The following is a 27,392-nucleotide window of genomic DNA, read 5'->3' on the forward strand; positions in this document are numbered from 1 at the left end:
GTTTCCTGAGACATGTGTCCCATCTTCTGCCTTTTGCATTTCTCATTCTTCAGTGAGGTTAGCAATGTCCCAGTGGCCGCTTCAATAACAGACTCACTCTAGTCCCTGTAGATCCAGTCCCTACCCAGATGCTAAGCCAGTGACTCCTACAGGAGAAACTTATCATCTGGCAGGACTGGCCTCCAACTCATAAATGGCAACTTAGGCTATCCCTGCAGTAAGCAGCAGACAGCTGCAGATGTGGAAAATGCAGCAGCCATGCACTTAGTGCCAGTGGGAGTATCTTGTATGCCACCTGTACTGTTGAACTCAACAATGAGAGTTTTAAGTCCTGTTGATTTCATGTGTTTTTCTCAACTACTTAAAAGACAAATTAATGTCTGCAAGAAGCTGGATATGCATTTTCTCTACAAGAAATTTGCAGGTGAACATGTTTATTTGCCTGTGAAGTAAAGAAAACACTTTTAAAATATGTGTATCAGCTTCTGTTGAGAGAGGCGTACTTTTAAAAAATCTGACATAACTCCCTGTTGAATTAGTTTTTTCAACTAACTACCATCTTGTCAGTCTTACTTGCAGTCGATCTTTTCTGTGTCCTTCTCATAATCAGACACTTCAGCAGCACTCCGGGGGACAAAACAGAGATAATGAAGGATCCAAGGTAAAAATCATCCCATTGCAAAATCTGGCTTGTACCAAGCCTTAAACACCACTTCAGCTGTTATCAGCTTTTAAAAGATGCCTTGGGCTCAGTGGAGGTTTAACTTGTTCAATTTTTAATGAAACAATATACCTAATATCACTGTTTTCAACATTGGACCACAGTAAGAACCCTGAGAATCATACCGTACGACTGAGTCTGGCAGACCATTTGGAGATATGGAAATCTAGGCTCAAATTTTGTGTTGGTTTTTAGTTATGAGGTTGGAAGAAACAAGCACTCCTGGTCTGCAAAAGAGCTTGCATCAGTGTCAGATGTTCTTATAATGATTGTTCTGACTCAAACCAGTGAGGTCTGAGTTCACCTGAAGTGAAAAGAAGTCTACAATACTGAATTTAGTAGTTTTCTGATCATTGCAGTATTTCAAACTTGTAAACTTTAAAACAAAATAAAAGTCCCAACAGAGAAAAAGAAAAAAAAAAATCACTTGTTGTAACTTTTCCCTGGCTCTGTTTGATGTAAACTATCGATGAATTTAACTCTGGACACACGTCAGTATGTTTCTGTTTAGAGAAATGAGTTAAGATACAGTTGTTTTAAACTTTAAAGAGAGAAAACCTTGTCTTTAAGTACCTGAAGACCTTAAGCAGACCTGAAGAAGGCTTTCTGCACACTGCCAGAAGCTTGTTTGTTTACCAAATGTGGTAACTACCCTAATAAGGTACTAGGCTAAAGGTATTACCTCTTCTCGTCCCACTTGAGTTAAAAGACACTTGGAAAAAAATCTGGATCTAGCTCTTGTAATGATATTATCTTGAAAAGACTTGATTTAAATTTAGACCCAACAAGAAAATGGAATTGCTCAGCTCCAGAAGTAAATGAAGTGCAATGCACCAGAACTCTCAGGTTACATGTCTGCAAGACTGCTGACCCATACTGCACAGAAACAGCTTTCCCGAACTGCCAGATAACCAGTAGTCTGAAGAGCATGTTAGATTAATGGTTGAAGTAGCTTCATACTGCAGAAATATATTTTCTTTGCTTATTTCTGGAAGAGAATCTAGGTGCAAAAAAGTTAGAAAGATTGTCTTAATTGAAGGACCAATGCAATTTTCACACTTTTTCCTGTAGTATAAAATCCTCCGGTATTCAAATCTGCGAAGTTTTGGAGGGCCCACAAAAAAGGAATTGTGTGTCACAATGTAGTCTTATGTAATATCTTCAGTATGGGAGTAGTTTTAAAGCAACTTCCCCCCAGGAAGTGAGTGAAAAATGAGTCATCATAAAGCAATAGCGGCTGAGTTCATCTTTCTCTGCCATCTGTGTATTGCCAGGAGCTTCATGCAGGCTGCATGTGCTTGCCCTATAGCAGCAATGTGAAGGAATTGCAGACAGCAGGGAAAGGTGAAGCACAGGAAGTGATGGGAAAGTACTTCAGACCCTAGTGTTCCACAGGATCACAAGATAAGATCTGTTGGAAGTTTTTTCCTGATTTGGGGCTGGAGACATGAGGGGTTAGCTGCGTGGAGTTTAAGCAAACAAATCTAGAAAGGCTTTGAACGGCCTTATGTAATTGCTGCGACATATGAATCATGTCAGCAGTAGGCTACCAGTCCCAGAGGTGCTAGCCTTTTTCCACAGTAGGTAAAAACTTCAATCAAATGACATGAAGGAGTGAGGGAAAAGCGTAACACAGCGGGATAATGCCAGCAAAGGCATGACTTACAGAAACCTTTCCCACTCACAGCATTGCATCGGAGAAGGTGGCACTGCCGTGGTGTGCAAAATGAAATGAATTCTCCATCTGCACATTTACATCTCACAGAATTGTTCTTCCACTGATGACAGCTAGTGCATCCCTCTAGGTAGTAAATGTCACCAAGTAGTGATTTTTCTTTGGTTATGTATCAATTTTCATTATTTTACCTTTCCTGAAAACCAGCCGCAGCTGGATTGGCTCGGCAAAACCACTACACAGAGACGCATGCACACGTGCAGAGGCATCTTCATTACTTTAAGAGAAACTCTTAGTTGCATTCCTGGTATCTTCTCATGCAAAGGACTTATCTTGAATAATGCGTATCTGACAACAAAGCAATAAAACTTCATTCCCATGACAAATTAAGGCGTTTACTGACATCTCTGATTTTTTCCGGCAGGCGCAGTCTGCCCCTGCACCATGAGGGGCCTGTATGAACCGTGCCCGCTGACGCTTTCCAAACTGACGACAAGCTGGGCCGGTCCCTGGTTCCCACACGTGCCTGTAAGGGCCAGCTCCGCCTATATACCGCTCATCGCCCGGCGACGGCGGAGACAGCGCCGCTCTCCCTACCGCAGCAGTCCCGCCCCGCCTCGCCCCGCCTGGGGCGCCCTCCCCTGGGCGGCCGCTGCGCAGCGTCCACCCGCCACCGGGTCCGAGCGCAGCCCTTGCAATAGCCCGGCCGTCCAATCGATCGCAGCCTTTCCCCCCCCGCCCCGGGCGGTGGGGCCTCTCCGAAGCACCGTGCCGCTTCGCTAGGCGCGAGGAGGGGGATGCGGAGCAGAGGGCGGGCGGCCCGCCCGCCGCGGTGGGGGCGAGGTCCCTGTATACTACAAAGCCAAAGGGCTTGTCGCGGCGCCCGTGCCCAGCGGCCCGCAGAGACGTAACTCGAGAGGGGGCGAGGATGATTCCGGGCTCTGCGCGCAGGGTCTGTTCGGGGCGGCTGAGGCCCGCGGGGCCTCGGGGGGCCCAGCCGATCGCGGTGAGGGCCCCCCTCCCCCGCCCGGCCGAAGGGGCGGCGAGGGCACCGCCACAATAAAGGGCGACTGGCTGCGGTGCCTCTGTGCTCTCCGCGGGTCGTCGCGCCCTGTGGCAGCGCTGTTGCAAGCGGGCTCGGCCCCGCGGGCGGCGAGCGGCGTTGGGGAGGCGCCGGGCCGCCGCCGGCGCGCTGAACGCTCCCGCACGCCGGGCCGCTGGGGCGGAGGGAGGGAGGGAGGAAGCAAGCAGGCGGGGAGACAACCACCTCTTCGGCAGCGAGCCGGGCGGCGGCGGTAGCTTCTCCCCCGCAGCAGCCGGCACGGCTTGGCACCGGCTTCCGCTGCCCACCTGAGGGCTGCGCCCCAGCTGGAGGCTCCCCACGTCGCCCATGCCGCCCACGTGCCCCCGCTAACGCTGAGCGCTCCTCCGTTCCCGCGGCGGGGCTGTTCTCGGAAAGGCGGGCGCCGCCGGCTGGCCGGAGCCGGGAGGGATGGCGGTCGCCGCCCGCTCAGCGCCCCGCGCGGCGCACTCCGACGCCTGCTTCCTCGCCCCCGCCCGCCGGCGGGACCGCGGCGCTGCTCCGCGCGGCGAGGAGAGCGGCAGCGAGCGGCCCCAGCCCCTCCGCCAGGCTAGCGAGGCGGGCCGGCACCGCAGATGGGTGGCTTCTTCCGCCGCCCCCTTCCTGCCTTCCTTCTCCTCCTCCCCTCCGCCGCCCCCCGCCTCCTCCCGTGCCTCCTCCCCCGCTGCCGAGGCCGCCGCCACCTCCACCTCCCCCTCGGGTGCCTGCCTCCTCCCAGCACCCCCCGGGACCCGCACTCGCTCCCGCTCCGGCTTCCCCGGACTCGCCATGAGCGGCGGCGCCGCTCGCTTACCGCCGCCTCCCGCCCTCTGCCCGCCGCCGCCGCCCCTCCACGGGCCAAGCTTGCCCGAGCCGGGAGCGCGCAGCCAGGGCCGGGGTAGCCCCGCCGGCCACGGCGCACCCCGCGCCGCCCCGGGCGCCAGAGGCCCGCCGCCAGGTGAGCGGGAAAGGGGCCCCGGGGGAGGGGGAGCAGCTCCGGGCGTCCCACCCCCGCCCGGCAGCGCAGCCGGGCCGGAGGGCCTCGAAGTTGTCCTCCGCAGCGCCCCGAGTCGCGGCCGCCCCGGGGAGTCCTTCGCCGGGTGGGGGGTGGTGGGACGAGGCGGAGGAAAAACTCCCGCCGGTCACAGCAGAGTGAGGCAAGTCGCGGCGCCTGCCGACAGTCCGCCTGGCCAGCCGCGGGGTGTGCGGCGCGGCCATGGCTTTTTCCCCGCCGGTCGTGATGCGGCGTTGTGAAGCGCGGCCGGCCCGCGGTGCTGGGGCTGGGGGTGTCGGCTCCGGTCGTCGTACCGCTGCCAGCGCTTCCCCGCCCTGCATTCCCGTCTGTCGGCTGCCAGTGCAGCCGGAGGGGTTGCGCTGCGCTGGACGTCGGTGCTTGCTCGCCGTCGCGGCGGCAGTGGCCGCGTCTCGTACGAGGTTTTGGTGTGCCCTCGGCAGCGACGGGGCCTGGCCGGCCCTGCCCGCCTTCCCTCCTACGTACGTCTGCAGCCTGCCCTAGGGCTCCGCGGCGCGCCCGCTGTGCCAGCGCTCCTGAAGGGTTTTGCGTAGGGATGTGTCCGTGTCCCTGAATCAGGCGCTGCCCCTCGCAGCGGGCTGCCTGTGTCTGCGGAAGCTGGCGGTTTACCGTGGCGGGTCACCTTAAGTCCCTGCGCGTAGCTTCAAAAAGCTTTGAAAGTCAGGCTGCTTCTGTGGGAACCCTGGTGGAGTGCCTTCGGGGCCCTCCACAGCTGGCCCTTAAACGTGTTCTTGAGTTTCCTGTTAGAAACAGCCAGCAGCAGGGTCTTTCTTCGGAAGTGGTTTTGGGCATGTGGTTCACTTGTCCTGGAGCTACGATGTTTTCAGGACTGAGGTCCCAAGATCTGGGTTGATGTGCTTATTGTCCAACACCCGAGCAGCTTCCAAGACTTGCAGTGGAGTTTCCCACGTGCTGAAACGTGTGCCCCCAGGACTGGGGCCTTAGATGTTTTCTTAAGCTGTTGTTTGTACATGGCAGCAAGCATGAAACTGTTTATGTATATAAGAAGTTAGTAATTAGGAAGTGGTATGGGAGAATGGCAGAAAACAAAACATCATTCTTTGGGCCTGGAGGGTGAAGAAATGAGATACCTAATTAGTCTTTTCTTAGAACGTATATTAAGTGGTGCTCAACGTGGATGATTTACAGGAGTCTGCAGTATGGGTGTTTATACTGATGGAAATCTTGCTCTGAAATGAAGTAGGTTTTATAGATATGTTCCTCCTGAAGTTTGTGGTTGACAGCATACTAAAGGATTACCATGCAGAAAGTTGAGGAAGAACTTGAGTTTTTACCTTTGAATTGTATTGCATAGTTCAAAAATAGCTTTTCCTATGTGCTGAGACCACACAGCACGTGGGGAAGATCAGTCTTTCCTGTCTAGCTATTTGGGCCTTCCAAATAAAATACACAGGAGAAAAATATTCTTCCAGTATAGGTGATCTGGAAGTGGAGGTTTTACCTGATGAAACTGTATTTCAACTTTCTGTTTTAAAATTGCTTGGACATTCTTGATGTAGATGATAACCTTATCTTAAAGCCTGATCTTAAAACCTCTCTTAACCTTCTCATGCTCTTAGTAATCCGAATTGACCTAGTATGCTAGGTCTCCTGTTGGGAGATAAAAGCTTTTGTATTTCCCATGATTTGGAAAATCTTGGTGGAGAAAAGAACTATATCTCTTTTCATATAATGAATTCATCACAGGCCTAGTGTACCTTACTGTTGGATTAGGGAATGCTGACCTTTTTCTTCTCCAAAAAGGGAAGGGGCTTTTTGGGTTTGTCCTGATGATTTGGTTTTCACTAGCACAGATCCTGTGCTTAAAAGTCCTGTGCTTAACAGTAACTGGAATAGTCAGAACCAGTTTGCTCAAAAGAGCTCTTGCAGATGCCCAAGTTAAGTGATTAAGTTTTACAATATACTTAAGTCACAGTAGCAGGTGAATGTTTGTGTTAGTTGTGATCTCAAAAATACATAAAATGGTTTCATGTAGTATGAACTCTGATTCATCCTCTAATTTTGAGATAATGTCATAATTTACAGACAAATCCACGAGATTTCTAGGTTGGGGATGAGAAATGTATTTTTTTTGCTCCAAAGGGAAAGACTGTTATTCTGACTTTGTGAAAATCTTCCTGTTTCATTCAAATATTTGCCACCAGAGGAAGAAATGATGCACTGTACTCTGGCATCAGGGCCAAACTTGGATTGTTTCGCTGAGCATCCTCTTAGTTGTGCTCTTGAAAGCAGTAGTGTTCTATTGGTGGTCCTAATATATTAACTTTTGATAAAAAACTGTATTATGATCTGGTCTTCAAATATTAGGCGTTGGTGAAATTACTGTAGTTTACAAGCAAGGTTGCGAGAATGTTTACTGTTTCTTTTCCCCCTTTTAGCGATGGCTGGTTCTTTTTTTTTGTTGATGTTTCTTTTGTATTTTTCTCCAAACAGTGTGTCAACAGAAAGGGAAGTCTCTATACATGGCTGTCAAATTAGTGAAAGAATGTTGGACTAGAAAATATTCAGACTGCACTGAAGAGCTGATTCTTTGTTTCATTCAGGAAATTGATCCTGATCTTAAGAGGCACTTCGCCTTCCATAAAGTACTTTGACTCTGCTGGGGTACATGCATCTTAGTGAAACAGAGAAGCCCACCTAGAGGCAAGGTTGTCAGCTAAGAAGAGAAAAGTGTGTCTGTAGTGGAAATTCTTTGAGCTTTGCAACTTCAATTTTTTGGTAAGGTCTATATTAACATTCTCAGGTTTGGCAGCATTTGGAAAGGAAAGATGGCTTTTGAAAGTTGCCGTGTACTTAAGGTACTGGTGTGATGTCTATAGCTGGTGAAAGCAGCTTTTCTTTTAAACACCTTTGTTATGCATATCAGCTTTTTGGATGTCATCTGGTAAACTTTGCTAAATTTAATTAATATTGCTTACCTTCCTTATGTTGCAAACTCTTTAGTTAGAATAACTTTAAAATTATTGTTTAAGATGCACATGAGGCTGAGTTGTGCAGGCAGATAACTAGGCATCTGCTAAGTCTTTCGGTTTGGAGAAGCTGAAACTGCTGATGAAAGGATCAGAGCCAGTTTTCAAACATACGCATGACTACGGAATGTGAAGGGATGGACTTGCTTGTAAAGATAGTACTAGTGTGTTGATTAAGTGCAGTAGAAAGCTGTTTGAATTCATAGGGATTCTGCCTAGCTGTATATGCTAAGCAGTTGTAATATAAGTACTAAAACTCCTTGTATGTTCATATCGGCACATGTAAGCTTTTGTGCCTTTAGCAGTTGTGCATAGTTATACCATCTATGTGTGGTTTTGTTCTCAAACGGGAAAGCAGTTACTGTGGCCTTAGAATGAGTGTTGCACTTAATTCTGGCATGCCTGGAGATAGATGCAAGTTTTCTGATTTATGATCTTTTTCTGATGCCTTCACAGCTTTATAACTGTGTAAAATAAACCAACATGGAAAGATAACTTCTTAGGAAGAACAAGTGAAGCACATTCAATATGTGGCTGGTTTTCAAGAGTTGCGCTTGATTTTGATAGGTTAAAAACAAACAAACCCTAAACCAGAAACTAGTGTTGCAGCACCGTTATTTGAATTTGGTTAAAGTGCCATGTTCATAAGTAAAGAAGTGGCTTGGTGGTACTTCTTGGTTAGAATTATCAGAATATTGTAAACCTGTTACTGTGCATGTTTGTTGGGTAGAGCTAATCTCTCTTGGACACTAGATTGTAATTACCTTCAGTATCTCAGAATTATTTATTATAATATGGGTGTGTTGTTTTTGCTAGTTTTGCATTATAAAGGAAGATAGAAGGCTTTGTTTTTTACATAAAGTAGTTGTACTCTGAGTAGATTCTAGGAATCATGGAATTAATGTTAGCAGGCATACATTGAATGTTTATTTCAAGAAGTAAGAAGTTAGTTGTAACAGAAATTAGTTGCATATTTATGGGATTAATTTGGGAAATAGATGCAAATGTGCTTCCTTAACAGTTATTTTCAGATAATGTATATTCATTTTAAGTCATTCTCTGTGACTACTCTATCACTTTATTTTTTATTTCACTTTGACTTTCTTTGGTAAATTATTATGTAGTGCTTATATGAACTGGAAACAATAATTTTAAGGCCTGAAATTGTTCTATGCCATAAAGGTATGCTTTTTAGGTGCTGGCACCAACCAGTTCAAGTGAATGCTAGCAAATGTTGATACTTCCCCCCTGACATAAGTATTTAAAGGTAGTGTGAGACTGACATAAATATATATTAAGGAAAATTAATAAAATAAAATTAATATGCAGATCTTTTAACTGTAGTTCTTGCAGTATGAACAACTTTGTCCTTTCTTATACTGGCATATTTCAAATGTAAACCATGCAGGAGCACAGGAATGAAAAATTCCAAATTGTCTCTACAGTACAAACTTTAGTTTAATAATAGGAAAAAGACCAGAGATAAGCATTTAATTTTGAAATGCATGCTCTGCTTTGCAATAACTGCTTATGAAATAATCTAAATTATCCTTTTGGTCTAATCCATCAAGATATTGATGATTAAGATTATTGTCAGCATCTGTTGATTTGAACTGGATGACCTACTGGAACTGATCCTTCAGCTGTCAGAACGACTGTGAGTTTCGGGGGCTACACAGAAAAAATGTACTACAGAGCTGCAATGTAGCTGGCAATTGATTTGGTTTGTAAACTCACCCATCTTTCGTTAGCCACTGCCTTGGCTAAAAGTTGTTAATTGCCTAGGAAATGGGGGAGAGAGTAATTTTCATTAAGAAGGGAAGTGTTAGATGTGAGTGTGTGTTGATTTTTCTACTGGTGTCGCTCCACAGGCATTAGTGAAGATGGCATGGATTTGCAGCTAAAAAGCAATTTAGGTCTGACATCTTGTACGGTTTTTTGGTTAACGTTTGTCTGGTTTTGAAACTGATAGTCTCATCTCAGTTAAAGTAACTCAGATAATTGATGATTCGATGTGCAGTACAGTCTCAGTTTAAAGAAAAAGAATGTAATGAAAAATTACAGGTATACATATGTATGTGTATGTGTGTATATTTGCTTGGTTCATGTCCTAACAGTTCCCTCTTATGTCTGCATGATTTTTCTGTATTTAATGACAATGCTACAACATTTGCATTTTCATATCCATCTGAAGTTGGCATCCCAGGCACATTACATGAGCTATTTGAGCCTTGAGCTATTTCTTTCCAAGATGAAATTACTACAGAAAAAAAAGTTAGGCAGCAGGGTGGATTTTGTACTCTCACTGCTTCTTACTCTCACTGCTTCACCCATGGATGAAGCTTTCAGATGAGTGTAGAGACTGAAAAGTCAACACTCTTCTCCACCTAGTTTGAGAAGTGTGTTTGCCTTGTCACAAAAAGGTTGAAATGAGAAATTGCTTTAAAGAATATTTATAAATATGATTGTGAAAATTGTAAATCCTTGGAAAAGCTGTGCTCGCTTAAAAAAAAAATTTTTTTTCTTGCCTTTTTATATTTAGTTTTGCTGCTTATATAGCCCTTTTTTTCCACTCACAAATTATCTTGGCAAAATGAAATCCACATGTGTACAGAATCTTTTTGATCCATGGTTTTTTCGTGAGAAAGATAGGCTTTAAATCTTTTTCAACCAATAGCATTGCAGCTTTTTTTCTTAGTTCTTGCACTGCACGTACTTTAAGTGGTCTCTTATATGGCATCTGCTTCATATCAGAAGTTCAGAGGGAGATGTGTCATCTAAACGTAAGAGTTGTCAGTGTTAATGTGATGCAAGATGTGGGTGGGATGACAAGAAGGTAGAGTACCAAAATGCCAGAGAGCATCTTAGGAAGTTTGCAGTGGGAGCTCCCTTTGCATGAATATTCTAATATGGTGGTGCTGCTTTCTCCCACCTTTGTTTTTCTGAGTTTTGTTTGTTTTGTTGTGGGTTGTTTTTTTCTGGTGCTGGGTTTTTTTTTTAACACCTTCTGGTTGCATTTTTCTATGATTGTTCTAAACTGTTTTTTTCTTTTGTATGTGAAATACAGTAAATGCTTGGTTGTTAAAATTCCCTGAATGAGGAAAAGATTCTCCATTCTTGAGGGGAAAAATACTGTTGTTCTTGTGCTCTCATGGCTTAAAATAAAGCTTCCTTCTGGAAGTTACTTGATGTGTAATGTAGTGAAAAGAATGCATACTTCGCTTTGCTCAGGGAAAGATGCAGTAAGTGGTTTTTGAAATAGTAAGTCATAGGTATTTTCAGAAGAATTCTAAGCAAGCACAATGTATAGTGTTTTTGTTTTCTGAGCTTCTCAAATGCACACACGTGCTCCAAATATTCATTCTTAAAACACTCTTCCCTAGATCTTTCTCAGTGGAGAGCCTGGGATCTCAGCTCTAAGCTCCTGGGTTGCTGTTGCCATTATTGCCGGCATTGTGTTTAGGTTGAGCCGCTGCATCCTCTCTCTCATGCAAGCCCTTTGCAGCCACGATGTATGAAAAAGTAACGTCTGTGATCCGTCTGTTGGTGGTAAAGTGTGTCAAGACATCTCTCTAATTTCTCTTGTAATGACTGGGGTTCTGCATCCACATGGATAATCTGTGTTGCTTGCTGCATTGTCCAGCAGCTGGTGTGGCTTTCTTGGACAAGGGCTGTCACAATAACCAGCCTTCAACGAAACATTGTAGTGTTTCAGAGCTCACAACTCTAAGCATTTGGGCTTGGTCACCAGCTTCTGGGACAATCCCAAATGGCAAATGATAATCTTAAAAGGAGACATACTCCATCACTTTAATTGCAAAAAAAAAAAAAAAAAAACCACCCAACAGAAAAGTTTGCTTAAGTTTTTCATTGAATTTTTGTTCTTTTGTATAATGTACACAACTGTAGCACAAGGGTATGCAGCCAGTATCAAAAAGAACATTACTTACACTGTTAATGGGTGTTTATGATTGTTTTCGAGATCCCTTATGAATAAGGGAATTGCACTTTTTGTGCTCCAAGGGACATTTTTTTGGAAGGAGGGCAGGAGGAAAGTTGTTAGTTATGTTATGTATTTTCTGCCAGTCTGTATATTGAGGTGTAAAGTATGAATTCTGTGAATTTTACTAAAATACTTCACAATCTGCATACCAGGAAAATTGCCTGTTAGGAAGACTATCCTTAAATAGTTTAAAAATTGCTAAAAGCCATACTTAGTATTTGTTTGCATGACTTATACTTGTATGAGAGCCTGGGGAGTGGCTATTAAACCATGAAGTATGGTTAGTAATGTTAGCTGTGTATGTAGTACAGTTGGGTCTGTTGGAGAATACATGGAACAGCACTAGTTCTGTATGATTGAACCTGCACCAAGGAACTGCAACATACAGTTTGAAAATATTTACTGAATGTTTTTTCAGCACAGCTGAAAGTTATCCCCTCTTTATCTTTTGCTGCTTCACACCTGAGGTATGTTCAGGTTCCAAAGTGAAAACATTAGAGATTTATATTTACTATCTGCTTGGGTTCTTGCTCTGTGAAGATTTGTTTTTTAGGCACATGGATACTTCTGCTTTCATTAAGAGCATGTGCAAATGTTTGCAGGGTCTGAATTGTGGTGTTTTTTTTTTCCCGCCTGCAGATCAACATTTTTCAGTCATTTTCTTATTCCTGTTGAAAATGTGTTTATCTGCCTATTTGTAGCGTGTGCAGGCTTTCTGTACAGATCTTCTGCATCACTTTTTCCTGTTTGTAAGTTGATATGGCAGCAAGCCAAGCAGGAGTAAGCAGTAGCTTTTGGAAAGAATTTTTGTGCAGATTTAGTAGCAGGTTATTGAGCCTTTTGGCTCAGAACCCCCGGAGTCTATGGTCCTTGTGGTTTGTGCGTGTTTTTGAGCAAGATGACATAAAGTGTTTATGATATGATCTGAAAATTGCTTTTGCAAGATGATTTGGAGGTAGGATACAGGTTAGACTTCTGAGCAGTTTCAGAAATTCCTTATGATTTTTGGAGGCTTGGGGGTGAAGGTTTTTAGCCATTGGTATGAGAAGTGTGTTGAAACTTAAGAAATCTGTGACTGTGCTTGTAAAGAAGTAAAGCAGCAAACTGTGATACATGCTGCAGTGGCATATTTCAAGAAACTGGGAATCAAGATATATTTGATGTCGTTCTTCATAGGTGTATGTTGAGTTGGACTGAAAAAGTGAGGGAGACGCACCCAGAAAAATACTCCTTTCTTCATTAAAACTAATTTTATTTTTAAAATATTGGCAGTCTCTTCTGCCCGTAGACTCTTTCATTTGCTGGCTGTGTAATATTTTGGTTGGTCATCCATGATGCTAAGCCATAGAAGTGTGTATATAAATCCTTATTTAAACCAATAATCTGCAACAGTTTTGGATTAATGAAATGTTCTCTTCCTAATTTTAAATTAGTCTAAGGGTGGGAAAAATTGGTCATCCTGAATGATCCTGAGTTTGGTGGTTGAGTCAGTTACATTCTGAAACTCGCACTGGAGTTCTCAGGAGAAAATGTTCAGGCAGTCTGTAAATTCATAATATGCTGGTTAGCTCCTAGTCTGGAAAAATGGATATTCTTTTATCTTTTTTTTTTGGGGGGGTGTGGGGGGAGGGGAGGAGGGGATGGGACATAAAACTTATTGATCCTGCTTTTATGCAGTGAGATACAAAAAGTACTAATAATGAAGAATTTGAACACTGAGGAAAAATAACTTACAGGATTTATTGCATTTTGGCTGCTTTTTTTAAAAAGGGCATAATGAACATGAGGCATTAGGGAAGAGCTATGAAAGTGGTAAATATGGCAAAAATTATATGACAATAGTGACTAGGATGGTGTCACCGTACAAACTTGAAAGAAACCCTCCTATTTCTGAACAACGTATGTCTCGTGGAATAGTGGTCCTCCAGCTAGTTCACAGATTACACCGCACTGTGGGGACCAGTCAGTATGCTAGGGGCAGGTGTGCTATACAGGGGGACCTTGACTAGCTGGAGAATTGGGGACCTCATGGCATTCAGCAAAGGTAAATGCAAAGTCTTGCACTCGGGCAAAATAACTGCATGCAGAAGGTCGGGCTGAGGGCTGAATGGGTGTGTAGCAGCTCTGCTGAAAAGGCAGATACTGTCTTAGCGGAGTGAGCTTGCTTGAGGACACCACGATGATGTAGGGGCTGGAGCATGTGATCTATGAGGAGAGGTGGAGGGAACTAGGGTTACGCAGCCTGGTGAAGAGATGGCTCAGGGGAGATCTCAATGCTGTCTACCCTTCTCTCAAGGGAGGGTGCAGGAAAGATAGAGCCAGACTCTTGCATGCTGGCAGGGCAAGAGACTGGGAATAGGACTCGGGCTGGAACAGATAAATTTCTGTTCAGATATTAGGAAGAATTTTTTTCACCCTGGATGCGGTCAAGCACTGCAGCAGAGAACTGGAGACATTATGGAATTTACAACTTCGGAGATACTCAAAACTTAGCCAGACAAGCTGCTGGATAGTCTGCTCTAAATTTGCCTGATCTGAGCATTGGGGTTGGATTAAGTGATCTCCGGCAGTGTCTCTCAATCTGAATAACTCTGACGCTGTAGTGGGCGTGTTACCCTTGTCTTGGGGATGCCTGCTTCAGGCACTGTACATAACAGAGAAGTAATAATAATTTGGGACTGTTCTAGTTGCAGATGGTCAGAAGTGACGGTGAGAACTCAATTTGCTTAGGCATACAAGTGTCACCTCTGTCTGCAAGATTTTTTTTTTTCCAACTTTGATTTTTTCACCATGATCATCTTAACACGCTTCTTCCCTACACACCCAAAAATATCTTTTGTGATGGGTATTTTGTGTATAAATGCTTTTGGGAAAAGCATTAATATCTGTTTGTATTTAATGAGTGCTGAAAGCAGAGCTACCTTTCTGCCTCTCTTCAACCCTTCTTCCTCACTTATTTGCTTGCTGGTTTATGTACAGTCTGTTTTCTTTTGACAGACAAAAGTGTGCACTTCAATTTTTATTTTTTTTCAATCTTAGAGGTGTAGGGATGTTGAGTCTTGTCTTTGCTGTCATACTTGGTACACTTTCTCAGAAGGTGCTAGATAAATGAATTGAGAGATGTGTTGTTCAGTAATAGGAGGGGTTTTTTCAAGCTTGTACGGTATGTGAGTAAAATATGTACAAACAAAGAAAAAAAAAGATACTTACTGACGTATTTTCATCTTTTTCTGCTAGTCTTTACCTAACCAATATTTATGATGTGATGAGTCTACTAGACCATAAATCTTCTACAGTATTTTTAAAGAAAAATGGTACAAACAAAAATGCAGTCAGTAACACAAAATATGAGCATAGCAGAAAGTAGGCAAAGAGCAAAAAAATGTGGTGTATGGCCTCCTCAGGTTACCTTCCCATGTAAATGTGAAGTTGGTATTCTATGTAAAGCTGTCATGCTTGTTCTTTCAGTCCTGTTTCTGTGTAAATAGCTTCTGAGTTGAGAGAGGCTTTTTCGTTTCTTAAAAAGAATTGTAAGAAATCAGTGGTTAAGTAGCAGATAAATTAGTCTGTCCCCTGAAGAAAACGCTATGAAAGGAGCTGACACTGTTCTGTTTGGCTTACTGCTCCATGGACATAGGTAGTTGCTGGGCAGTCAGCCAGTAATTTGCTTTCAAACAGCTGCAGTGTATGGGCTCTCTTACAGGGATACAGAAAAAAAATGAAGGGTATCAAGGACTAGGGAAACCAAAGGAATTGCAGGGAATGGGGATTGTAAGGATTTGAAGGGGAGCTGGGTTATTGCAGGGAGGGAACATAAAAATGCAGAACAAAAATCAATGAAAACCAGTTTTTGTTAATTCTGCTGCTCATGTAACTACTGATTTCTTTTGAGGCTTACTCTTAAAACATCTGTGTCATGAAAGAGAATTTTCAAAGTAATTGAGTTGCCTGTATTGTTTCGGAATTAACTGAAGCATCATCTGTATTTCTTGTTAACCAGCTGCACGGAGGCTGTGTGGCAAAGCGGGTAGTGAGACCAAAAGAGGATACCAGAATTTTCTGTAGTTCCTGAGTCTCTGGTTAGGTTGGGGCAAAAGTGGCCTTAAAGCATTTGAAAGCAAAGAGTTGTGCCATTTGTTTCATTTATTATTCTTTAACATCATGTGTCTGTTTGATGCTGCATTTTCTGTTTGTGACTGATGTCCCAAAGAGACAAACATTTCTAGTAGCTTAGTTTTTCCTTACCTTTGAGTTTCTCCCTTTTCTGCTGTTTTACCCCTTCGGTTTTCTTCCTCAAATTTAATAGTGACAAAAAGAGGAGTAGCAAAGAAGTCTAATAATCTGCATCAGAAGGCAAGACATAGGAAATCATTCTATCATTGTACAAGGCTGAAGGAGAGCTTTGTTTTCGATGCACCATGTCTAGTTTTGGAGGCCTTTTATGTCTGTAGGGATTTTCAAATTAAGGTGGATTGTCCAGCAAAGAGATACCAGAATGATTGCCTACTGAACTATTTTTAATTTTGATCTTCTGAAGATCTTGAATTTATACAATTTGGAGAAGAAATGCTGGCTAAGGTTTATTGCATCTCTGTAGAGTGAGGGCCTAGAATAACCAGTAAAGATTTTATGATCTCTGTAGACAGCAATAGGTGAAAATACTTATTTTAGTACAGTTGGGATGACTGTTGTTGAATGTCTGTGTACTGACATGTTTTGATATTTATTATCCAGCATCTTTGGAGTTACTGCTTAAGGTTTGTCTGTGCTAGAAAGTTATGCTATGCTAACTTAATCAGTATAGCTAAAGTGGCAAAGATGGTCTTCTCAGACATGAAAGTGACTTTGAATTGCCCACTCTGGGAGAGTTTGCCCTGTTCTGAGAAACAGGGTAAGTCATCGATAAGAATATTTTGACCTGATAACCCCATTGTTCTTGGTTTATAGACACAGTGCTCTTGGAGAATCACTGCTTACCAATACACTGTTCTGTTATGTAGACCACCAGCTTACAGATGCTTGAAATTCCAAGTTCCTAACACTTATGTTTGGTATTGAAAAGAAATTTCCAGCCATGTGGGGGCGCCCATGTGGTAGCTTTTTGGAGTGCTTCAGCCTTCTTGTCCTGGTAGTCCATGTGATGAAATCAAGAGTGATTTCCTACAAAACAGTCATGCTTTATGCCTTTATGTTGCTTTGCCTAAATTTTGCTGTCTTGGTTTTGTTGCTTCTTGTGTTAAAAAATTTTGTGCTCCTCTCAGCTCATTTGACAAGTCATGCTGGAGCTTTCTGGATTGATCTCATGGCTTTCCAGGCTTTTTTGTTGCTTTTGCTACCTCTTAACCCATTTAAGCTTGTCCTTTTCAAGTTTCAAGGGAACAGATTTCAAAGTGTAGTAAAAATACTTCAGTGGGCTGAATTGCATCTCTTGCAGAGTATTATGTTCAGCATTCTTGTGGCCACTGGAGCTGTTTATGTTATCATAGGAGCACTGGCATCAAAATGGGAGAGCTGTCACGTAGCTTCAGGGAAAATTTCCCCTCCCACGTAGAGGGGAAACTGGGACATATGGATATCTGTGTTCTCCAGGGCTGTCCAGAGGTCTCGATGGAAAATACAGTTAGCAGGCTGAGGTTGAAACACATCTGGGAGACATGTTTCTGGGATGTGAAAGTGATCCTGAGCTCTGGTGAACAACATGCTGGCTTGCTTCAACTGCTTGGATTGCCTGTGAGGATTTTGTATGGCAAAAGTGGGCTTAGAACTTTCTTTTTACGGTGTTGTCCTGGTTCCAGCTGGGACAGGGTTAACTTTCTTCCCAGTAGCTTGGGGGGTGTGCTGTGTTTTGGGTTCGGTGTGAAAGGAGCGTTGATGGCCCATTGATGCTTTGGCTGTTGGTGGGTGATGCTTGCACCGGGAGGGGGGAGCACAGCCGGGGTGGTGGACCCAGCTGGCCAATGGGGTATTCTATACCATGTGACATCATGCTCAGTATAAAAACCAGGTGTGGGGGGGGGGCTCGCGCCCCGTTCGTGACACGCGGTCGGCGGTCGGTGAGCGGTTGTGTTGTGCATTGTCTGTTTTGTGTATTCTGTTATTGTTGTTGTTCTCATTGTTGTTATTACTGTTCTACTTCGTTTTATTTCAATTATTAAACTGTTTTTATCTCAACCCGGGAGCTTTCCTACTTGTGCCCTCCCGATTCTCTCCCCCATCCCACCGGGGGGGGGATGGTGATCGAGCGGCTGCGTGGCGTTTATTTTTGCTGGCTGGGGTTAAACCACGACAGGTGTTAATAAGGAAGGCTTTTGCACATGAAGCAAAATGCTATTGTTATGAATTTATGACTTACAAAAAGCAGGGGAAGTAGATCTTGGGTTGGTATATATATTAAAAAAAATGTGGCAGTCCGATCTCTGGTTATGTCTGAATTTCTGGAGTTTTGCTCTGGATATGGCATGTTTTGTGTTGCAAAAACCTGGGTAGTGAGAACTTAAATTCTAAGTTTACTCACTCAGGCAATGCAGATGTTGCTTTCCAGAAAACATTGTGATACAGAGCAGATGCGGGCAGGTTTTCAGGAGCAGATTTGCTCTGCTGTCTCCAGAAGTGTAGGTATAATTCTCATCATCAACCACAAACACTCATGCTTCAACTTCGTACATCAAGTATCATGAAAACAGAATTGATCTGTGATCTATTGGTCTGTGTTTGTTGATTTCACTGTTTATGCCTATGTTAAAGCAGGCATATGTGCTCTTGTACTGTGAAGTCTGTATTTGGAAAGGGGGAGGCAAGAGACATCGTTCCCGTAGACTTCCCAAAGTCCAGTGGCTGATCTTTGTTACTACAGAGAGATTAGAAGGCTTCCTTTGTTTTTTGGAGATGACCCAGAAGCTGTTGAAGTAGGAGCAGCCCTGAGAAAAGGGTAGTTTGCTGAAACAAAAATGGTTGTCTCACAAATCACAAGGTCGTTGTGCGTTCAAAGTCTCCTTTAAATATACATTTACATTTCTGCTGATTAATCTCTATTTTCACACTTGCTATTATTACTGTTATTAGCATACTGATGCTCTCAAAGAAGGGTTGAGAGTTCAAAACATGCACAACTGGTGATAAATCCAGTGTCTTAGGTTCTCACTCTCTTTTGCCTTGCATATTTTCAGTTGTTCGTTTGCTGCTAGAGACAAACACCCCGTGCATGTGGCAATGCTTACAGGCAGGCACACGAACTTACATACCTCAGTATCTAAAACAGTCACTTCTGTATCTCTTAAAAAGATCTACAATTTAGCAGTGGTCACATTCCTTGACTTCTAATTGCCTCTGTGCATTATTTAAAGTATAAAAAGAGGTACTACTGAGGAAGAAACTGGCTCTACAGCATCCTAGATTGAGGTGTGTTGAATGCATTGTAAACTTCACGGGGTTCTTTGTGAAACTGTCTACAATATGTAACTCTACTAGCTAATGACTTGCTATTGGGGCTGGCTGACCTGGCTACTTAGATACTTCTCTTCCAGATCTACATACTACTTCATGAGATCTTGGCTTCAACTGAAATATACCTAGAAGTAAAATAGACTACATATATGTTTTTAAATCTGTGTATATACATTGCGCCTAAATCTGAGAGCCCTCTGTTCTGGATTGGATAGAGGTATACCTTCATTAAAAACAGAAGTGGTAATGTGTTCAGTCATATAAAGATACTGGTAATACCAGTCCCCATCAGAAGGAGTTAGTCACTTAAAATGACCATATAGACTGGGTATAATTGCAGTAACTTGCCCCCTTTCTCAAAGTTTTTATGTCTCAATTAGGGTTTGAACTCAAATGGGTATTTTTGCTGTTAAGCTGCTAGATGAACAACTGGAAACTGCTGAGCTATGTGGATATGTCACAGGTACTGGCTGACATGCATCTGTGTTGCTGCTTTTGCTTTCAGATGTTACCATGAGTATCAGTTGGAGCACAAGGAGCTATGGTAATAGGAGAGTTTGGGAGAGCTGGGTCTTGTTTACTTGAGAAAGGTAAGAGTGTGATGGGATTTTGGGAACTCCTGATGAAACAGAGTGAGAGTGGGTGATAAACTAGCCAAGCAAGACCACCAGGAAATGAGATACCTTACTAAGTTCAAACTAAAAAATATTAGAAGTTGGGAATTGGCAACTACAAAGAAGGAAACACTAAGAAATCATTAGAAAGAAAAGTGAGCTCATTACTTTTGTAGCCTGTTATTGAATTAGGAGACATGAAGAAAATTCTGGAGTGCGGTTCTTTTGCACAGAATTTAAGAAATTAGAAACTATGGGAACTAAAATGAAATCCTGTGGAGAAAGAAGGTTATCATGTTGTGGTGACTTAACTTTGGCTAGACAGCAGCTGCCCACCAAGCTGCTCTATCACTCCCCCTCCTCAACTGGACAGGGGAGAGAAAATATGACAAAAGGCTCATGGACTGAGATAAGGACAGAGAGATCACTCAGTAATTACAGTCACAGGCAAAACAGGCTCAGCTTGGGAAATTAATTTAATTCATTGCCAATCAAAAGTCAGAGTAGGATAATGAGAAATAAAAACAAATCTTAAAATACCCCCCACCACTCCCTTCCCAGGCTCAACTTCACTCTGGACTTCTACCTCCTCCCCCGCCAGCAGTACAGGGGGATGGGGAATGGGCATTGTGGTCAGTTCATTACATGTTGTCTCTGCTGCTCCTTCCTCCTCATGCTCTCCCCCTGCTCCAGTGTGGCGTCCCACCCATGGGAGACAGTCCTCCATGAATGTCTCCAACATGAGTCCTGCTCACGGCCTGCAGTTCTTCATGAACTGATCCAGCATGAGACCTTTCCGTGGTTTGCAGTCCTTCAGGAATGGACTACTCCAGCGTGGGTCACCCGCGGGGCCACAAGTCCTGCCAGAAGACCTGCCCCAGTGTGGGCTCCTCTCCACGGGGCCACAGGTGCTGCCAGAAACCTGTTCCAGCACGGGCTCTCCAAGGAGTCACAGCCTCCTCTGGGCACATCCACCTGCACTGTCCTGGGGTCCTCCATGGGCTGCAGGTGGATATCTGCTCCACCACCTTTATGGGCTGTAGGGGGACAGCCTGCTTCACCATGGTCTTCATCATGGGCTGCAGGGTAATCTCTGCTCTGGTGCCTCGAGCACCTCCTCCCCTTTCCTCCCCCTCCTTCTTCATTGACCTTGGTGTCGGCAGAGTTGTTTCATAGAATCATAGAATCATACAGGTTGGAAAAGACCTCTAAGATCATCGTGTCCAACCGTCAACCCAACACACCATGTCCACTAAACCATGTCCCTAAGTGCCTCATCTACACGTCTTTTAAATACTTCCAAGGATGGTGACTCCACCACTTCGCTGGGCAGCCTGTTCCAAGGCCTGATCACTCTTTCAGTAAAGAAATTTCTCCTAATGTCCAATCTAAACGTCCCTTGGCGCAACTTGAGGCCATTTCCTCTTGTCCTATCGCTAGTTACTTGGGAGAAGAGACCAACACCCACCTCGCTACAACCTCCTTCCAGATAGTTGTAGAGCACGATGAGGTCTCCCCTCAGCCTCCTCTTCTCCAGACTAAACAGTCCCAGTTCCCTCAGCTGCTCCTCATAAGACTTATGCTCCAGGCCCTTCACCAGCTTTGTTGCCCTTCTCTGGACACGCTCCAGCACCTCCATGTCCTTCTTGTAGTGAGGGGCCCAAAACTGAACACAGTATTCGAGGTGCGGCCTCACCAGTGCCGAGTACAGGGGCACGATCACCTCCCTGCTCCTGCTGGCCACACTATTTCTGATACAGGCCAGGATGCCGTTGGCCTTCTTGGTCACCTGGGCACACTGCCAGCTCATGTTCAGCTGGCTGTCAATCAGCACCCCCAGGTCCTTTTCCTCTGGGCAGCTTTCCAGCCACTCTTCCCCAAGCCTGTAGCGTTGCATGGGGTTGTTGTGGCCGAAGTGCAGGACCTGCCACTTGGCCTTGTTGAACCTTATACAGTTGGCCTCGGCCCATCGATCCAGCCTGTCCAGGTCCCTCTGCAGAGCCTTCCTACCCTCCAGCAGATCAACACTCCCACCCAACTTGGTGTCGTCTGCAAACTTACTGAGGGAGCACTCGATCCCCTCGTCCAGATCATTGATAAAGATATTGAACAGGACCGGCCCCAGTACTGAGCCCTGGGGAACACCGCTCGTGACTGGCTGCCAACTGGATTTAACTCCGTTGACCACAACTCTCTGGGCTCGGCCGTCCAGCCAGTTTTTTACCCAGCGAAGAGTGTACCTCTCTAGGCCGTGAGCCGCCAGCTTCTCTAGGAGAATGCCGTGGGAGACAGTGTCAAAGGCTGTACTGAAGTCCAGGTAGACCACATCCACTGCCTTTCCCTCATCCACTAGGCGGGTCACCTGGTCATAGAAGGAGATCAGGTTGGTCAGGCAGGTCTTGCCTTCCATGAACCCGTGCTGGCTGGGCCTGATCCCCTGGTTGTCCCGGACATGGCTTGTGAGCACCCTCAAAACCAACCGCTCCATGATCTTCCCCGGCACCGAGGTCAGGCTGACAGGCCTGTAGTTCCCCGGATCCTCCTTCCGGCCCTTCTTATAGATCGGCGTCACATTGGCGAGCCTCCAGTCGTCCGGGACTTCCTCAGTTAACCAGGACTGCTGGTAAATGATGGAGAGCGGTTTGGCAAGCTCCTCCACCAGCTCCCTCAGTACCCTCAGGTGGATCCCATCTGGCCCCATAGACTTGTGAGTGTCCAGGTGGCGTAGCAGGTCATTAACTTCATCCTCTTGAATTATGGGGGGTTTATCCTGCTCGCCGTCCCTGTCTTCCTGCTCAGGTGGCTGAGTACCCTGAGGATAACCACTCTGACTACTAAAGACTGAGGCAAAGAAGGCGTCGAGTACCTCAGCCTTTTCCTCATCCTTGGTGGCAACGTACCCCCCCGCATCCAATAGAGATTCTCGTTGACTCTCCTTTTGTCATTAACATACTTATAAAAGCATTTTTTCTCTCACTCCTCTCTCTTGGCTGCTGTTGTGCAGCAGTTTTTACCCCTTTTTAGATATGTTATCACAGAGGCGCTACCACCAATGCTGATTGGCTCAGTTTTGGCCAGTGGCGGGGTCCATCTTGGAGCCAGCTGGCATTGGCTGTGTCGGACATAGGGGAAGCTTCTGGCATCTTCTCACAGAAGGCACCCCTGTAGCCCCCAGCTACCAAAACCTTGCCATGTAAACCCAATACAAGATGGCCTGGAATAAAGAGGTCTGGAATTATTCACATAGATAACCATTGCAGACAAACATTGCCTATCTGTATGTGCTTATCTCTCCTTTGACTACACAGGCAATTTGAGCTCTTAATTTTGTCACAATGCCAATACAGGTGCTTGAAGAAGGAAACGCAACTGCTTTCCATGGGGCAAGATGAAGTGTATGAAGAGCTGGGTGGAAAAGCTAATGTAGGGGAGCAGAGTGAACTCAGCAGCTTGTATTGTTTTGTTTACTTACGACTTAAGCAGTTTGCTGCCTAGAAGAGTTCTACAGCTGAAAAGGGTAATGTAGTTGACCCCAAAGGTTTTTCTGGGTTCCTCATCCTAAAGCTTGTATCTGAAATTGAAAATGAGCTGCACAGCAGCCATTATTTTGAATAAAGAAATGTGTATATACAGAAGGATCTAAGGTCTATGAATCCTACTGATGTTCTCTAGATTACTCACTAGTCAGAAATCTTAGGATACTGTATATACTTGTAACTTTGCCATGGCGGAAAAGTCTGGAATTGTAAAGAAAATAAAATTACCAAATTAAAAATGAAATGCTAAACCAAAACCTTTTGGTGTAGAGAGAGATTGATATATCGTGTCTTTTACTTAGATTTTGGGGAATTTTGGTGTTTTAACTTTACCCAGAAGGCTTCCAGAAAGTTGTGGGGGTTTTGTCATGGTGGTGATGTTTTTTTTTTTTCCCACACAGCAGAGAGAAAAAGCTGCTGCAGGACTAACAAAGATGCAGAAATAATCCAGCCGTATAAATGGAACGTAAACAGTTCAGACTGATCTATGATTTGCAGTAAAGTCTACTTATGAGTGACCTGCCGCTCTGTCATGTGATCAAATTGCTATACTTCATCTATTTTTTGTAAATGCAGTACCTAGATTTTTGTGTGTATTTTTGCAAGAATCTTCTAAGTGGATTACATCTGTCTAATACCTATCTTGTGGTCAAATGTCGATGGCTGTGATGTCCAGAGTAAACTTCAGAAAGCAGTCACATCCATCACAAGGTCAGAGGGAGCTTTGTTATGTATTTTCATGTAAGGGCAGAGGTCAGAAAGGTTGTTGGCAGGACTAGAGAGTAATAAACTTTGCTCATCAGTGAAACCATGTCTCTGGAAGAGTGCATGGGGTTCATGAGTAAAGTGGAAAGGGAAATGGCTTCTGTCCTTGTGCTTCTAAGGAAGTGCTCCTTTCTGAGTAGCATTTGGTTCGCATACCAAGAAGAAATGATTAGGAACTCTTGTATTTGTGAGGATCAGTTGGTGTAGCTCTAGGTGACTGTCCTGGTTTCGGCTGGGATAGGGTTAAATTTCTTCCTAGTGTTGTGTTTTGGATTTACTAGGAGAAGAATGTTGATAACACACTGATGTGTGTTGCTAAGTTCCCTCCTAGTCCAAGGATAGCTCCCATGCCCTACTGACTGAGCTAGGTGCACAAAGATGGGAGGGGACATAATCAAGACAGCCAGCCCAGCTGGCTAATGGGGTATTCCATACCATGTGACGTCATGCTCAGTATATGAACGGTAGGCGTGATCCAGGAAGTACCGATCGCTACTTGGTTATTGGTCAACGCGGGTGGTGAGCAACTGCATTGTGCATCACTCATTTTGTATATTCTATCATTATCATCATTATTTTCCCTTTTCTGTTCTATTAAACTGTCTTTATCTCAACCCACAAGTTTTTTTCACTCTTACCCTTCTGATTCTCTCCCTGTCCCACTGGGCGGGGGGGGGAGGGGGAGTGAGCGAGCGGCTGCGTGGTATTTGGCTGCCTGCCAGATTAAACCATGACAGTCACCCATCTTGTATTTTGTACTGTGATGAAAATTGGCCCATTTTGAGCCTTTCCAAAGTCATGCAGATGCTGTGGCTTATCCAAGACATCAGTATTGTTTGAAGAAAATTTTATTAAATACGGTTGAAGGGATTAATTTTTCACTGGAATGGGTGGGTGTGGGACCTTTTCATGAACTCTTAGGTAGGTGGTTCCTCTAGGAAGCTTTTATCGTGATGACGCACAGTCCCTTCAAAGTAAGGAACACCATCTGCATCCATTGCTAGCAGTGTTTCAATATCGGGCAGTTTCTTTCTTTGTGTTGAGTGTAAGGCTGTGGGACTATTGTGGCAAAACAGGGGAGGAAGGTGAAATCAGGACATGCTGCAAGAGTTGGTTTTGGTTTAGGTTTGCATAAAGGCCGATAAGGACAGCTTTGGTCTTTTCAGAGTTCATAAAGCATTTGCTTTGTGTGTGTGTGTGTTTTCTCTAGTTCATGTCATGAAGCTCTGAATCAGGCATCCACCCCATTATTAGCTGTCTCGAAACAATATAAGGAATGTCCTAAAAACTAACTCTGTTTCTAAGGTCATAACTTCATGCACACTTAAACTGCAGCTGGAATAGCAGAAAAAGCTGCCCATTATCACCTGGCTGCTGACCAGGTGATAAGCTCCTAAGCTGGATGAATGAACTGCTGCAATTTAGCACTAGCGTTAGGTGTTAACTGAGCTAAATCCCTTGTCTAGGTTCACTGGGTGATCCCAGAGATGCATACCTACAGTATGTGGGAGGGCTGGAAGTGTTTCCCTCACATCAGTGCTGCCCTAACATGGGATCAAGAAATGAAAGCAAAGAGGTTGCAACCACTTCTTTCCAATCTGTGTAGTAACTTCTGGGTGATGTTTGTTTCCAGCTCTCTTCACCCATTGAACCTGTTGGGTAGATTGCTAGGAGCACTGAGTAACAGGGAGGGCTGCTAGCTACTACAATGTTGAATAAGAGATCTTTTATTTTTTCAATAATCTGAAAGATTATTTGCTGTAACTAGTAATCTATTTTGGTAGTTCTTTAGGGGGCTATTGGGATATACAGATTAAATTTCAGACAGACCCACACAGTAAACAAGTGCTTTGTAAAAGTAAATAAATAGTGATGGCATTGATTTATTTATATTTTGGGCTGTTAAAAAAATTCCCCATGTGGAGATAATGATAGAAATAGCATGAATGATGACGGAACTTGGGTGGGGGAGAAAAAGAGAGTAACTTGGTATTTCGGGAAGAAAATGTTTTATTTTCTGTTGCGTGCAGCTCTACAGTAATGCAAAGTGAATGAAAAATTTCACAGGTGCAGTGGCCTCAATGTGCAGATATTTCTTTGAACTTTACTGTCGTTTATGTGATTCAGTTTGTTCATGAATCAAAATGAATGGCGTGGTTTCCACTCTGTACTTGCAATTTTGAGTAATCCTTACTATTCAGGAGACTGAAGCTAGGGGCCTCTCAGTTTGAGGGTTGTGATCCTTCCCACCTAACTCTCAATAATATGCAAAGCACAAGCTGGCAGGCTGGTAGATGCCAACCTCAGCTGCTGAATGTAATTTTTACCAGGCTCTGCTGTATGGTTCGCTCATGTAGCCCCACTGCTTTCCTCCTGTGCTTACAGTACTACTACATGTTTGGTGCTTTTTGCCTCATGTTTGATATGCACAGGCAAATATGATGTAAACTGTTCAAGGCATATGATGCATATTAGATTTTCTTTCTTACCAAGTCAAAAGCAGAAAACCTGAATTGCCCTTATAACCCAAAAGCATGTTACCATTTCACAGAAGTGTATTAACCCTGTTCTACAGAACTAAACGTCTGACTACACTTTTTTTCCCAGCTGAACTGTTCATTAAAAACATTTTAGTGTTGCAGTTATTTTCAACTTAAGAGTTCATTCTCATAAGCTTTGTGGTATGGTTGCCAGTATTGGAGAGAAACAATTTCCTGTAAAAACTGAGAGAGCTTCCCATCATAAGATGCTGCTTCTGTTATGAAAATAATGTAGAAAACACTGGCAGTTAGACAAGTGAGGATCTATGTCTAGAAATCCAGAGCATAGCTTAGTCATTTGACTCTAGGAGAACTAACATCAAATGGCTTATTGAAACAGGCTGCTGATAGTACTTGAGTTATAAAATCTGGATTGTGCTTTTCTCTCTCAAAGTAGCTCTTGAAAGGCCACCTAGACATGGGACTATTAGGAGCATTAAGCAGGGTCTTCCAGTCTTTCTGATGGCTTCTGAGAGACTGCCTGTATTGAGAGCACTTACTTTAGTTGCTGCTCTGTGTTGGGTTCTTGTTAAAGGATACTTTGAACTCATTGTAACCTCCCACTATTGGCAGAAGTGGGAATCTTTTAATATTAGACAGATGCCGGGTTGAGCTTTGTCTGGGAGGAGTTCTCTCCAGTTCCTTTTTCCTAATGTTAGGTCTTGGCCGCACATATCCTTGTTTATTTCCTTGGTACTCAGATCCTAACTCCTAATAATGTTCCCCTATGTTCCAACTCATCTTACCATCCATCACCTCTGTGTGTCTTGAGGAGGAAGAGAAACAAAGACATCATTTCCAGAGGATGTATGTAATATTTTGTTTGCTGCTTTCTTCTCTCTTAACTTCTCCAGCCCTAACTTTATCTGCTGTTCCTTCTCTAGTTTCAGTTTCCCACTAAATGAGCACAGAAGGGTCTGTCATGTGCTAAGTGTTAGGCAATCTAAAGAAAGTTCAGACTTTCCTCAGTCCTTGTATCCTGCTAGAAATCAACATCATAGGCTTGGTATCT

At 44.1% G+C, this 27,392-nt stretch overlaps 1 protein-coding gene across 3 annotated transcripts in view; it reads left to right on the forward strand.

The window, feature by feature from the left end:
- The first annotated feature begins 3,873 nt into the window (after nucleotides 1-3,873).
- The window catches only part of RNF38 (ring finger protein 38), a 137,335-nt gene continuing 113,816 nt past the window's right edge, over nucleotides 3,874-27,392 (forward strand). For all 3 annotated transcript variants that reach the window (XM_075136645.1, XM_075136646.1, XM_075136647.1), the window contains exon 1: nucleotides 3,874-4,414. In XM_075136645.1, the coding sequence (XP_074992746.1) occupies nucleotides 3,889-4,414 (526 nt within the window). In that variant the 5' untranslated portion in view covers nucleotides 3,874-3,888. The remainder of the gene's footprint in view (nucleotides 4,415-27,392) is intronic.

The sequence above is a fragment of the Calonectris borealis genome, chromosome Z, assembly GCF_964195595.1.
Source record: "Calonectris borealis chromosome Z, bCalBor7.hap1.2, whole genome shotgun sequence".
Lineage (NCBI taxonomy): Eukaryota > Metazoa > Chordata > Aves > Procellariiformes > Procellariidae > Calonectris > Calonectris borealis.